This window comes from Chamaea fasciata, unplaced genomic scaffold, assembly GCF_029207755.1.
Source record: "Chamaea fasciata isolate MVZ Bird 193981 ecotype frontalis unplaced genomic scaffold, bChaFas1.0.hap1 SCAF_8, whole genome shotgun sequence".
NCBI classification, from domain to species: domain Eukaryota; kingdom Metazoa; phylum Chordata; class Aves; order Passeriformes; family Sylviidae; genus Chamaea; species Chamaea fasciata.
In genome coordinates this window covers 28,913,777-28,927,285 of record NW_027094093.1, presented here as the reverse complement: position 1 = coordinate 28,927,285, position 13,509 = coordinate 28,913,777, and the positions used below count along the sequence as shown (strand labels likewise).

The following is a 13,509-nucleotide window of genomic DNA, read 5'->3' as shown; positions in this document are numbered from 1 at the left end:
AAAAATAGGAAGGAAGGACAATTGATGGTACAAAACCCCTTCCTTTACTTCGTATGCCTTCCCTAAAGCACTGAGAGAATTATCTGGAGAATGATACCCTCTGGGACACTATAGCAAAAAAGTTCATGCTCACAGTGAGAATTGTAGCTTGACACAGGGGTCTGCACTCTTACTTTTGAATCTTCCTTGATTTAATCCAGACTATTTTTATTGATACCCAAGGAGAACCAAATTGATATACAGAACAGTTCATCACAAGCAGTGAATCCTTGTGCAGTGTTCTAAGCAGAGTAACACAGGCATTCTCCTGAAGTGGCTGCAGTCAGAAATAGCATTGTCTTCAGAGAGGCTGGGGGTACTCAAGTAGTGCATTAAGGAGATACCAAAGTAAGTAGATGGGGAAAGGCAGATGGTAGCAGGTGCATTGTGTCTGGCCTGTGTCTGAAGCAGTATAATGGTTTTATTTTTTTTTATGAGTACCCTAACTTTCACCCAAGGGGACTGTATAGAATAAGTATCATGTACATGAGAAAACATTGACTGGAAATGCCATTCTTATAAAAAGGACTGACAGAATCAGTCAGTTTAGCTAGCCTTATGCTGGAAGCAAGATTTCAAGGCTTCTCTTGGAGTTGCTCAGAGTGAAAAAGAAATTATGCATCCCAAAGTTCCAAGACTCCTGTCAAAGTACATCAGATAGACAGCACCTCTGTACCAAAGCTTCTGAGCTATGGTGAAGCCTCCTAAAATCCCAAAGCTTTTGTGTTGTGGTGCAGCAGAAAGCTGTTTACTTCACTGAAAGATTCTGAGTTATTGACTATTATAATCCCCCAACTCTCGTTCCCTCTATAAAATGGTACTGTGGAGCTGCAAATCAAGGGTAGCTGTTTACAGTGAAGTGATCCTGATGTCCAGAAATGCTCTGCCACCTGTCTGAGCAGGGCACGGGGCTTCTCCCATCCAGTCTGGGCTGAGTGACACTCCTGGTCACAACACTCCGGGGTGTCACACATTAACAGTGTTTTCCACTGAGGTCAGGATCAAAGGTCAGTCCTGCATAAGGAATCCACTGTTCCAGGACAGCTTCTTGCAGGGGGTGAAGACACTGTCCCTATGTTCCGCTTGTACCTGCACTGCTACACTTGAGTCATGCTTTGTAGTCGGTGTTATCAGTACCTCAAAGGCAGGCTTTCTTCTGCACATATTTGCAGAGGATCTTGGAAAGAAATATTACGCAGAGCTGTAAGTTTTGTCCTTTAATGGAAAGACAAGGAATGAGGATTGGAACTATTTTTTTTTAAACCTTATTACATACCCTCTGGTACACTGAGAGGGTGCATTGCATGATGGTCAATTTTGGGTTTTTTCTGACAGTACCTGCTAGCTTTGGCTCTTGGAGAAGAATATGTTGCTGCTCTTTCACTGTAAGATTCTTTCATGCCAACTGTTAAGTAATTAACTAGGTATGCATGATACTTTAAGTACCAGATTTCATACAGATTCAGTTTTCTCTTTTTCCCTAATTAGGAACACATACATGCTTGAGGGAACCAAGAGAGGAGAAGGAAAAACTGGAATAACAGACTAGGACTGAGAAATAGCAAATTCATTCACTGTCAGGAAATACTGTTCAATAGGGTAACTGTATGGGTTAGTGTCATAGATGGTGTTTGGAGCAGCTTTAAACATAGAGAGCAACAATAGCACTGGAGGCAGTACACAGCAGGCCAAAGGCAAAGTTCCATCCTTTGCCCCAAACACTAAAAATGCAACACTAATACACCCACAGGTGTACTTCAGCAACAGTGCCTTTAGCAAAGCTAGGAGCAGCATTTAATGGGCCCTGGAGGTAGTGTCCTAGAGTCATCCTCACCTGAAAGAAGGCTGAGTCTGTGGGGAAAAAGAGGAATTCAGAGCAGACAGACCTAGCTCACCTTAGTGGGCTTGCAAAACCATTTTTTAATTCTTTGGTAGGACCTTGCTCCTCCTTGTGTTCAGCAACGAAATCTAGAGGATAAATCTAGATATGTTCTTAGCCACTTCACCAACTGCTTTTGTGCTGTTGTGATGTTTGGTGGTGACCACGGGGGTTTTTTTCAGATTCACCAGAGGTATTTCACAATAACTTACATGTTCTTAATGAGTTTGATACTGGAAAATCCCGTATCTAGAGTAATGCATGTCCATCTGCTTCTTAGCCACAATACTAGCTCATCTTAGTATGGAATACTGTCCCACAAACTGACCAGTGTAAGTAATGCATGAACCCCCAGAAGACTTTCTATTTGTGTTTTGGAAATTGAATTATTCTTCTCCGTCATTCCTGAGAGGGGGGGGGGGGGGGGGGGGGGGGGACCAAACGAAACAAAAAAACCCATAAAATTCAGTTTCAGGAACATGTGATTAAACAGTGGCATATTTGTCCAGGAAGGTCAAACTTAGAAGTATAGCAGGACAGGCAAACTGTGTAAAAACTATGTGTAGTCACTCACTGAAAATAACTTTCCTTGGCATATTTGTCCTAGTTGATAGTGAGGCCCTTTACCAGTTAGAAGCAATGCTCTTCACAGGTCTCCTCTGTGCTTGCAGAGCCTGACTGACACTAAATTTCTCAGCCAAGGCAGTTTAGCCATTGGAGTGCAGGAGAAGGGAGGGTGTTATCCCTGCTCTGTACCATTGGAGAAGCCTGTGTACAAACAGCAGCATCAGAACAGACTGGCAAGGCCTTTGCCAAAAGAAAAGCTAAACCCTCCTCCAAAAATTTTCTTCATCTTCAGGCATATCTGTGCAGCATTTGTGCTGATTTCTGGTAGTTAGTCTGGGGCTTGCAGTGTATTCCATTTTTCGAAGGTTAAGTTTAGTCAGAAGTCAAAATCTGGGCAGCATTATCCTGAATGTCACAATTACAACAATAGCTGATATCATGTCATGTTCCTTCCATTTTACATTTCAACTTTCTTCCCTTTGAAATCATGAACATCACTACACTTGTTCTTCCATTCCTTTTTACAGTTCCACAAATAGTAGTCTGTTGGTTGATTGGCATGATCTTTTGCTTCATGTTTCATTTTTATGATGAAGTAATAAAAGTGAGTTCTTGCACTATTTTTCTGATGCGGTACAATTTTATTAATAGTTTGATTTTATATTTTTCTTCTTTTAAACTTGTCAGAGTGCAATTATCTACATTCCTGAGGTAGGTATTAATGTGCTTTTTGCCCATTAAAGATCAAAATAAATGGTTACTAACAATAAAAAGAGGGTACTCATAAATTAGAGCATTATACATTCGAATGGTATGGGGTAGATGATGCATGGTTAAGAAGCAATTTAATGAGAGGCTTCTTTGCTTGAAGTTATAGGGAGCTTTTTGTTTGGGAAAGAAGTTTTTAAGAAGGCTCTAGCAGACATTGCAGTGAAGTTAGACATATAAGGACTGGGTAGAACAATCTTCCTCACAGGGTGAACCCTTTAGAACACGACCCATTTTGTTTTACATTTATATAGCACTGGCCCAGCAGTGCCCTGTGCCACTGTCCTGCTGTGTGACTCGCTCTTGGACAGAAAATCCAAAGAGAAAGTTCTTGCGTGGTTCCAAAAATTGTTCTATAAGATGGCAATGAAAGGGTTTTGCACAGCATCCTTAGCAAACTGGCCAGCTCAGGTGTGCGAGTGAATGCATGTCTAAACTCACACAATTGCCATTTTTTAAGTCAGCTTGCTCAGCTTTTTTTTTTTTTTTTTTTGATAGATTTAGTACTCTGTGACTGTATAGATGGAAGAAAAACTAGTACAGATGCAGGTAGCAGTGATGGTGTAGCTTAGAAAATGCCCTGAGTTTGTATTGCTTTGTCTAAGCCAGCATTTTTTTCTTCCCAAGTTTCTTGGCAGCATAAAGATTTGGTAATCTTATTAGCAATAATGCCTTAACAACTTTCTTGTGACTTAACTCCTAAATCTTCCTATCAGTCATGCAAGTCTATGTCTGCCAGTCTAGCCAGGATCTGCTGTGACTTGTTTTCTTTTTGATTAAATTTGAGCAAGAATTTGGTGTATAATTAACATGACTCTATGTACTGCTGAAAGTAGATGCATTTTGCACCTTACAGAAGCTTCTTTGGAAACCTCAAGGTTAGGAAGATCATCTGAGGGTCAGTTCTGACACAATACCATGTTTATCACAGGCCACATTTCCCTCTGCACTGTCATTTATGTTTGAATCCCTCCTCTTCCAAAAAATGCATGTAGTGTGGATTTAAATACAGCAAAAGAGGGACACTTCCTATAGCCACTGGCAATTTATTGCAAAGCCTAACTATTCTAGTAAGAGTTTTGTTATTAAGTCAAGAAACAAAACAATGCCTTATTTCTAACTTGAAAGAAAGACTTTGGCTCTGTAACCAAGATAGCTTTCTCTTTTTTTTTTTTTTGAAACTTGACACGTCAAACTCTTACTAACTTTCTCTCCATGATGCACTTCATCCAGCCCTTGGAGGCTTGGGGTTGTTTTGGTTTGGTTTTCTTTCCAATGCCTCCTCTCCAGTTGATGTTTGTAAGTTTATCAATCTCTTTAGAAAAGAGGAAGCAGAATTGTGTGTGGGTATCAGCATCAGTGAGAAGGAGATCACCTTCCTGCTGCTGCCCTTGCTGAGGTTATCGGTCCTCTTTCTACCTCCAAACTCATGTTTGTCCCTTCTCTATTAAACCTTTAAACCTCCTGAATATTCAGCATCCCTTGCTGCCATCAGTGCTTGTCTTTTTCATGATCTCAAGCCCCATCTTCTTTGAATGAATGGGACTCAGCTTAACAAGTAAATGAGATTGTTTATGAGGATTACCCTGCTGTCTTTTCCCCTTCCGAGATTCTTTCTAGCATCTGTAAATTCATAAAAGTTACTTTATGAGTACTTCCATGTCATAGGTTAAAACATTTAATAACTTGGGTCCTAGTCTGATCACAGAGGAAATCCACTAAAAACAAACTGAGTGATGATTTCCTATTGTCAGCTTCTTCAGGAGATCTATATTTTGGCAGCTCTAACTCCTCCTAAATCAATGTCATTAATATAGTAATGTAGAATTAATTACAAGCAAAATAATGTGATATATCACAAATATTTCAGTAAGGGTTAAGAAAATGACTTTTGCACAGATACATTTGATGGTTAAATGTCTAATGTTGTGTTTCTTACAGTTTTCCTTAAAATTCTATCAACTATCAATATTATATTTGACATTTTTTCTTCTCTGAAATTCATAGTTTTTTCTTTTTTTTTTTCTGTTGTCATTGTAACTGCAGTCAATATTTTCCTGGTCAATCCACTTCTCATTTTTAAACATGACTGTGACACTAGCACATATTTGAACTTGCCCAGACAATTTGAGATTTATCAGAAAATAAGCACTATAAACCAATGAGTTCCTTAAAAAATTATTATGTCTCCTAGGCACAATTTCTCACAGACCAGTATTTATTAATATTGCCTAAACACTCCACATCACTTTCTGATACCATGGGATACAAATGAGAAAGCCAAAAACTGGAGTCTGCATCATGGATAGGAATCAGGAGGTTGGCCAGATAGATGCCAGTGTGTGGAATGAGACTAAGGAGCTGTTTTTGTTGGTTTGTGTATTTGTTTTACATCTGAGGTTGACTTTCTGTGGAGCTTCATGGAAAGAATGCAGAAGCCTAGAGATATTTTAAACTGTCTTGCACTATTTTTGAGTAAGTCAGAGAACCCTTTCATAGCTCAGAATTCAAGGGTAAGGCTTTGTGCATCTAAACCAGAGTCTTCAGTAAACTACCAGCTTCTGTGGCTGTTGAGGTCTTTTCTAGAGCTGCACCAGTCCCAATGTCTAAGTGGTAGATTCCAGTATTCATGTTTATTCCAATCCTGCACTTGGTGACAGTGTTTAAGGATCATCCATGGCCTGGTTCCTAACAAAAATAGAGGGTTGAGGGCGACAAAATAGATAGCAAGCATTTTTAGCTGACTGGGATTTGTGGAGTGCCAGGATTTCAGAATACCCAGCTGGGGTAACCAGTCTGGGCTTTTTGGCAGTTCTGAGAAAATAAGCTTGTTTCAAGTCGTGATGGGGTTTGCAGAGGAAATACCAAATACTTCATTGAAAGACATTTGGCCTTCTAGCCCCGGGAACTGGCTGTAGCTCTAGATCACAGAAAGTAGGCCTGGTTGGGAACTTTCCTGACCTTATGAAATCTCATCAAGTTTTGCCTGGGTTTTGGTGGTTTGGGGTTTTTTCCTGGTTTTCTATGAGAATGAGGTTTTGACTTCCATGCTCCTTCAGCCTTCCCTAATACTCCTGATCCAACCTGGCCAAATCTTTCTGATCCGTTGGCCAATTTCATACCTAGTTCTATTAGTCCCCATTTTCATGAATACTAGTGGCTATATAAAGGAAAGTGACACAAATTATCTCATTTTCCCTTCACTCCTCCCCTGAGGGCTAGTACTGTTGTATCTGGTGGTAGCAAGAAGCCCAGCAATCCCCATGTATTTTGCATGTGCTGTTCCCATGCAGTTCCTCGGGAGAAAGAAGTGAAGGAAAATAGGATGCGGATTATTTCTTCTGGGAGGTGGGAGTTAGGATGAAAAAGGGCATGGCCCTTGGAAAAAAAAAGACGGATTTCCTTCACCCTCTTTCTCACAAAATCACTTCATTAAATGAGTGTTGAGGAGTGACCCTGTATCACATTAGTCTTCAATGAGCCGAGGAGGGGCTTTTGAGCAGGTCGAAAACTCCTGCAGAAGCTAAAGTAAATTCTGCATTGTTCCCATCCCTTAATGATTCAGTTGTTCTTACAGGCCAGGCTCCTTTCCTGCAGTAAGGTGTCCAGAGGTCTCCTTCATATGTATGTGTCTTTGATCCATAGCTTATGGGCTTTTTCAATAGCATCTTTAGGTTTTAATGTGCAATCTTTTCTAATCATGTTACATAGATTTATATAAATTCTTAGACTGGAAGTTATCTTTGGCTTGCTCTCCAAACATCTCTTTAAACAGCAGAGACATGTGAATTTATATTTGCTAGATGCCTGCAAGAATACTTTTCTACTGTCTCTCCTCCATTTGGAATGGAGCTGCAGCTCGTGACATTTTTGGCTTCAGCCTGACTCATGGAAAAGCGTTGCCTCAGGGAGGGCACATGGATTTTCTTTTCACCCTGTGGTTGGCTGAGCACAGCCCATGTGAGTGAGGGGTCAGTGCTCCTCTTCTGAGACAGTTTTCACATCATTTCTCAGGGGATAATAGTCATTATTTAGAGCTGCTTGATTTTGTGGATGATGATAAAGAGGGGAAAAAATAATTTTCTTCTAACGGATGTGTGTTTTTGGCAGACCAAATTGGTTGGAAACCATTTGAATGGTTTTTATGAGATTTTTCTTGAATAATGACATCCAGGTTTAAAGTGAGAGAAAAATCTGAATGCCAAGAGCAGAAGTGCCATGTCCAAACAGAGAAACAGAGTTCATCTCAAAGAGAACCAGTAAACTCCCAAAGTTCTTCAGATGGAGGGGAGTTCTTTTCAAGGTCCTTTTCATGGACTTGTCCCTGCACCATTTCCCACATCACAGGGGATACATTTGATGGGATTGAGCACTCTGGGAGGCTTCCAGTTACCATAGAGAGAAAGGTGCTGGGAAATTTCCCTACATCTCAGGAAACAGGGTAAATATCTGAAAAAAAAAATCCATCTCTTCAATTCTTCAATTAGGAATGGCTGTGAGAAAAGCAAATGGAGGAAGGGGAAAGGTTTTACTGCAGCTGAGGAAAGTGGAAGGTGGAGGTGTTGTGGACAGGCCAACAGCAATGGGCAGAAGCGCACAATGCCTGAGGCTGTGTTTGGGGGACAGACCCAGTTTCCCAATGAAGAAGGAGAAAGCAAGCCCACACTTCACCTTCACTTAATGAGGGATATTTGGAATGGGAAAATGTGGAGCATTTTAACTGGGGTCCACCCTGGGGAGGAAAGTACTTCATTGTTCCAAGCAATGCAAGTGAAAGTAAGGGACAAGGTTCTTCTTCCTCACCCCCCATCTACTGGGAACAACTTCTGTTTGGGTTCACAGAGTTTTAATTTTTAAGAGGAAATGAATTTCCCTTGGGTCATACCAAGCTTCCCTCGGTAAATAACGAGCTTATGTCGCATCCTGTTTCTGCAAACCCAATTAAGTCAAATTTTGTGGTTTTGCTTGAAAAGAAATGGATTTGTTGCAGTGATAAATTTGATTGCCACTAATATATTGGACTTCCTAATGGATGTTTTACAGGCAGTTATTCATTAGGCAGTTCAAGGCAAAAGAAAATGTCTTCCAGTGCCATTTTTAAACTTAGGCACTAAGCTGAAGTTCTGCTCTCACACATGAATGCTCAGGGGAGTGCCAGAGACAAGGCTGAATCAAAACTTTGATAATGGGCGTTGGACAGTAACCCTCTCATTCGAAGTCCTACACTATGAGCACTTTTGGAAAAAAGTCTCCCAGGTGAGGACTTCTGATCACTGCTGTAAGACAAAGAAGAGCTGCAGAGGTGCTGCTCTGGGTCTTCTCTACCTTTAGTTCAGGGCTGCAGGGACAAATTGGAGTATCCTAGGGAAAAGCAATAAGATTAAATTTTTTTTTTATTTAGCATTAATATGGCTCCAATAAGGTTGAATTTTTAAGGACAGCTTTTTCCAGCAGAGAAGATCACCTGTAGTGAAGGACTGGCTCATTTAATGCCTTCTGCCCCTTACTAGCGCTAAGGTTTTTGTGGGCTGCAGCCTAACATGCATTTGATCTCTCCCTCCTTTGTACAGGGACACTCTGCTCACTGACCATTGAGAAGGCCATGCCTGAAGATGGGGGCGAGTACAAGTGCATAGCTGAGAACCCAGCAGGGAAAGCTGAGTGTGCGTGCAAAGTGGTGGTAGAAGGTAAGTACTGTGCTGGGTACAAGAAAACCCTTCCTTAGAATTTCCTCCTTTCCAACTTATTTCCCAAGAATGACCATTAGGAGCTACTTACACACACACACCAAAACAAACAAACAAACAAACAAACAAACAAACAAAACAAAAAACCAAACAAACAAAAAAAAACAACCCAGAAGAACTCTACCCCCTTCCCTTCTGCACTTTTCAGTCAATAGATAGTTCAATGTCTACCATGGAGAAGCGTGAGCAGAGAGACATTACAGAACCAAGGGCGCCAGATGTTTTGTGAAATAATCCGTATTCTCCTGCTGCCCACTGTATTTCTAGAAGGTTTTTAGAGCAGTAAGCTGAACTTGTAGGATTTATTTCTGAGCTGTGTGCATCCTTTGAGAGACAGTGAGAACTCCCTGTGTGAGTCTGGGTGTCAGTCTGCTTCAGGACTGTGTGTGAGACATTTCTCACTCTACAATTCCCCAATTCTTTGCATTCACAGATGTTTGGTCATTTGGCTTTCTAGTGTAAGTGAGCAAAAACAAACAAATTAGCCTTGAGTTCCATAGTGTTAGAACATGGATAATTTACTGACTGAGGTGCTTGTTTTCAGCCATAGTCATGCTGATGGACACTGTACTCTTGTTAAATAGTCTTGGCCTTGGCCAAGGCCTAGGTCAGGCTGAGTGAGACACAGACTTAAAAAGCTGCCATGGAGTTTAAGTTATTTAAGGGGCTTTAAGTAACCAAATGTCCTTCTTATCAAATCACCTTCTGATGAGCTTATTTTTAAATACTCTGAGACTTTCCATTGTGACTAAAATGAACACAAAACTAGACGACAAGCCTAAGAACAGAACTGGGGTACTGAACCTTCACATCTGTTTTGCAGATGTGGTATTTGTGGCACGATGTCTAGAAAAGAAAACTATTATTTTTTTCCTAATGTTACATGACACAAGGTGAGAATGTGGTTCTGTAACTCCTCACTAAAGGTCAGTCTTCATGTAACTGGAAAAGGAATTAATTACACATAAACTTACAATTAAATATACCAATACCTTCTGTGATACTGTGGTCACAGCATAATCGGTCCTAAATATTTGGTAAGCTATTGCTTATGGTTCTGTAATTTAAAGTAATAAATTTCGTCAGTGCTGAAATTCAAAGAGACTTTAAGCAAAATCTAGTCCCTGAACCACCTTAACCACCACAGATGCAGAGTGTTGAAGGATCATCAAAAGCTTAGCATACAGTAGTTCTCTAGAGCTGCCAAAGCAACTTTTGTCTCAGTCACTTATGTGTTTTTCTTCTGTTTTCTGATCTCCTTCCTGAAGCTTCCTTTAGCCTGTTTCCCACTTCAAGTTTGCTGCTGGACAATGCATGCTCTAGGAGGCTGCAGGTAGAGTTTGGCCTGCAAAGCCTTGATCATGGGAGGCCGTGAGCTCCTTGCCTGATGATGTGAATGACATTACCTCAGCTGTCTGGCTTTCTGTGGTGGTGGCACCCACGGCATTCGGAGTTTACTGCTCACATCATGTTGGGCACCAAGATGACCACATTCCTTACCTCCATACTGGCTGCCTCATGAGCCTTTTTCATTCTCCACTGGCATGCTGCTGAGAAGAGGTTTTTGACAAATGGCACCATAGCAAACTCCAGCTACTTAGGAAAGACGCCATTTGATATCCTGTGTCTGAGACTGGCAGAGAGGATGAATGTTATTTTTAAATTAGGATTGTGATCTAAAACAAGAGTTCAGATTTCTCCCTTCTTCAGTCCACTGTCAGGATTCCAGATGCTGATTTTTAGACTAAGTAACTATAATCATTATATTTCTTTTGACATCAGGGACTCAAGATTGGAGAAGCATTTGACTTCAGTTGACAGATCTGTAGAATCTGAGTGTCTGAACTCTTACACAGCCTCCTGCTCTGAATTATTTACTAAGAGGTTCTCTTTTCCTCTGTTAACTTTTAAAGAAACTTAGATGAATTTTCACACACTGGCACCTAGAAGAAGGTGACTAAAATAGCTGTTTCCATAACATTTATGTCATCTTTTTCTCTGGTAGCTAACAGCTCTCTCACTCACTCTGAAAGCTGAATATTTGAAAGCTGTAAAGTGATACAGCTATTGCTGAGATCATAATCTATAATCATAATCTCTCTTCCAAAGATAAATTTCAGGATCAAGCAATCTAACAAGCAGAGCTTGTTAGATTTGCATTTTAGGTCATAGAATCCTAGAATGGTTTGTGTTGGAAGGAACCTAAGATCATCTTGTTCCAACCCCTACCACAGCCAGGGACTCTTTCCCACAGATCAGGTTGCTCAAAGCCCCATCCAGCCTGGTCTTGAACAGCCCCCAGGGATGGGAAGCCCACAGCCTCTTTGGGCAGCTTGTGCCAGTGCCTCATGACCCTCACAGTGAAGAATTTCTTCCTAATATCTAATATACATTTTGCTCCCTTGAGCTTAAAGCCATTCCTGCTTGATGTGGCAATACAGATGCTTGTGAAAAGTCCCTCCCCAGCTCTCTTGGAGCTGATTTAGTTACTGGAAGGTCTAAAGTCTCCCCAAAGCCCTCTTCTCTTCAGGCTGAACTGCCCCAGCTCTCCAGCCTGTCTTCCTTCATAGGAGAGGTGCTCCGGTCTTGTGATGGTGCTCAGCTTGGAATAACCTTAAAAAAAGTTGCTCCTTTTATTTATATCTCATGTGGGATGCACATGGAAGGGACCATTATTGGCTCTTAGCTGTTGGTATAGTCTGCAGTGATGAGCAGTTTCTGGATAAGAACTGTGCAATTGTGAAATACTAGATCCATCAAACTTCAGCCCTGTGGTGTCCCTTTTGCTCTTTCTATTTTGGAATAAACAAATGGTCAATAATATCTTCTTGGAAAGATTTAAAGAGATGGAGGAAATGTTACTCTTAAAAATGGGTTAATCTGAGTTGATCACGTAGACAATGGAATAGAAGAATTACATGGCAAGAGATTATTTTAAATGAAATGATGTTTTAATATGGCTTTGTTTCCCTTTTCTCTGCAGTGCCTAACACAGCTTTGTGCACACTGTACTTGGTCTATTCAGCTAAAATACCTATCAGCTTAGATGGGACCTCTAGTCTAGCTGCTAACTTGGGTTCTTAGTTCAGCTGCTTTTGTAGAGGATTTCTCCCTCTCTGCTCCCTCTTCCTTTCAGAATGTGACAGTCTCCAGCAAATCTGTTCAGAAAATTCTTCATAAAAGCCTAAAGGACAGCAATTTCCTCTAACTTTGCAGAAAGATCCAAAATAAACCTTTTATTAGACAGCTTTTTCATTATTGATTTTCAAATAGGATTTTTATTTTATTATTTGTTTTGATTGCAGATGCCTCAAAGACCTCAAAGCCTACTGAAAAGAAGACCAAGAAGCCTAAGACCACACTTCCCCCAGTGCTGCCAACAGAGAGTAAGTGACTGTGATTTGATTTGCTTTCTTTTCAGTGGAAACAAGAGTGCTTTGGGATTCTGTGGTCATTCCCTTCTGTTTGCAGACATAGTATCAGAAGCCTGTGTTGTTTCTTTAGCCCTTGTACTTAAGTCATGTGAAATGAGATTTTGCCATGTGGGGATTAGAAGCAAGAGCCCAAACTGTGAGTTCAGACCTCACCCACTCTACTCTCTGTTTTTCATAATGGTGCAATAAACTTGTGACACCAATTTATTTTTGGCTGCCTCTCAAAGAGCACAGAAATACTCGAGTAGTTTGCTTCAATTTGTGTTGAGTTGTGTGTAGACAATATGAAGTTTTACTATTGGTAGGCGAAGCATCTTGACTGAAATGCCTTGTAGAATAATCTGTCCTTTTTTGGCATGACCACAGAGAGTGGTTTTGCAAATTTTACATTCTTTGTTTTAAGCCTAAATGCTTAACTTGCTTTTAATGCTATCTGAAATAATAAATTAGCTATAAATTCCCATCTTTGCTACTCAGCATGCATACGTTTGGTTAAGAGGAAACTTTAAATGGTAAAGGCAGCACAATAATGTCAGTTTAGGAATTCCTGACACCAGTACTACTTATGAAATTAAGAGATACAAATATCTCTTAAATCAAAACTGGGCTTTGAAAATTGTTTATTTAACATGTCCACCATGTGAGTTCCTAAAAAGATGTAAAGATGTGATTTAATGGAAACAGTAAGTATTTTATCTAGCCCTCTCAAAAATAAAAAACAAACAAACTCTAATCTGCTCTTCCAGCAAGAACATTTTCAGCTGCTTTCAGCAGGACTCAGAACAGTTTTATACTGATTGATGATCACAGGTAATAATTGTGCTTCTGGAAATGTGACTTGCATAAAACTGTGCCTTGGGCTACAGCTATTTCTGAGTTGCTGGCTGAGCATTGTAGCTCTCTCTCCAGCCTCTCTCTGGGGATATGGGGAGAGTCACACTGACGTGCTCCACCTCTGCACATGAGCTTCAAGTGCCATAAATAAAGGCAATTAAGAGCAATGATTTCATTATTGAACATAAACAGAAAAGAAAATTTTAAAGCCATATAAATCTCCATGGAAGAGTGTTTTGAA

General features: G+C 40.4%; 1 protein-coding gene across 2 annotated transcripts in view; it reads left to right on the top strand.

The window, feature by feature from the left end:
* The window catches only part of MYLK (myosin light chain kinase), a 197,323-nt gene that overhangs the window by 126,208 nt on the left and 57,606 nt on the right, over positions 1–13,509 (top strand). For both annotated transcript variants that reach the window (XM_066190273.1, XM_066190274.1), the window contains 2 exons: positions 8,824–8,940; positions 12,306–12,386. In XM_066190273.1, coding sequence (XP_066046370.1) covers positions 8,824–8,940; positions 12,306–12,386 — 198 coding nt within the window. The remainder of the gene's footprint in view (positions 1–8,823; positions 8,941–12,305; positions 12,387–13,509) is intronic.